The sequence below is a fragment of the Phaethon lepturus genome, unplaced genomic scaffold (genome assembly GCF_000687285.1).
Source record: "Phaethon lepturus isolate BGI_N335 unplaced genomic scaffold, ASM68728v1 scaffold18935, whole genome shotgun sequence".
Taxonomy (NCBI): domain Eukaryota; kingdom Metazoa; phylum Chordata; class Aves; order Phaethontiformes; family Phaethontidae; genus Phaethon; species Phaethon lepturus.
This window is the reverse complement of record NW_010542861.1, coordinates 36,170-36,578: the sequence shown is the minus strand read 5'-3', so window position 1 is coordinate 36,578 and position 409 is coordinate 36,170. Positions and strand designations below refer to the sequence as shown.

Below are 409 nucleotides of genomic sequence, written 5' to 3'. Positions count from 1 at the left end.
CTCTTCCTGCATGCCTTGTCCCCATGGCCCTGGCTTCTTCCTTCCTCCTGGGGTGCCCGTCTCCCCTCACACCCCCACAGGCATGAGCCTTGCCTCCGCTCCCCTCCACACCCGCCCCAGCCCAGCTGTTACACTGTCCCCTTCTCATTCCGCCGTCGCCAGGGTCACCAAGCGGCAGAGGGGTGCTGGGGCCTGGGGCAGACATGTTGAGGCTGCCCTGCCCAGTGGGTGAGTGACCCCTGCCTGGCCCCTACCCACCCTCCTGGGGCCACCTCAGAGCCTGGGGGCCAGGGCTGGAGGGAGGCCTGAAGCCCCTGCTGCTGCCACCTCCAGCTCCTGCTGCCCATGTCTCACAGGACCACCCCGCTGGGCCCAATGGCCGCACCAGCCCTTTAATCTCTTTTACCCG

General features: G+C 67.5%; 1 protein-coding gene across 1 annotated transcript in view; it reads left to right on the top strand.

The window, feature by feature from the left end:
* The first annotated feature begins 203 nt into the window (after positions 1-203).
* The window catches only part of ACRBP (acrosin binding protein), a 15,053-nt gene continuing 14,847 nt past the window's right edge, over positions 204-409 (top strand). Inside the window, exon 1 of the mRNA XM_010288181.1 lies at positions 204-228. Within this exon, the coding sequence (XP_010286483.1) occupies positions 204-228 (25 nt within the window). The remainder of the gene's footprint in view (positions 229-409) is intronic.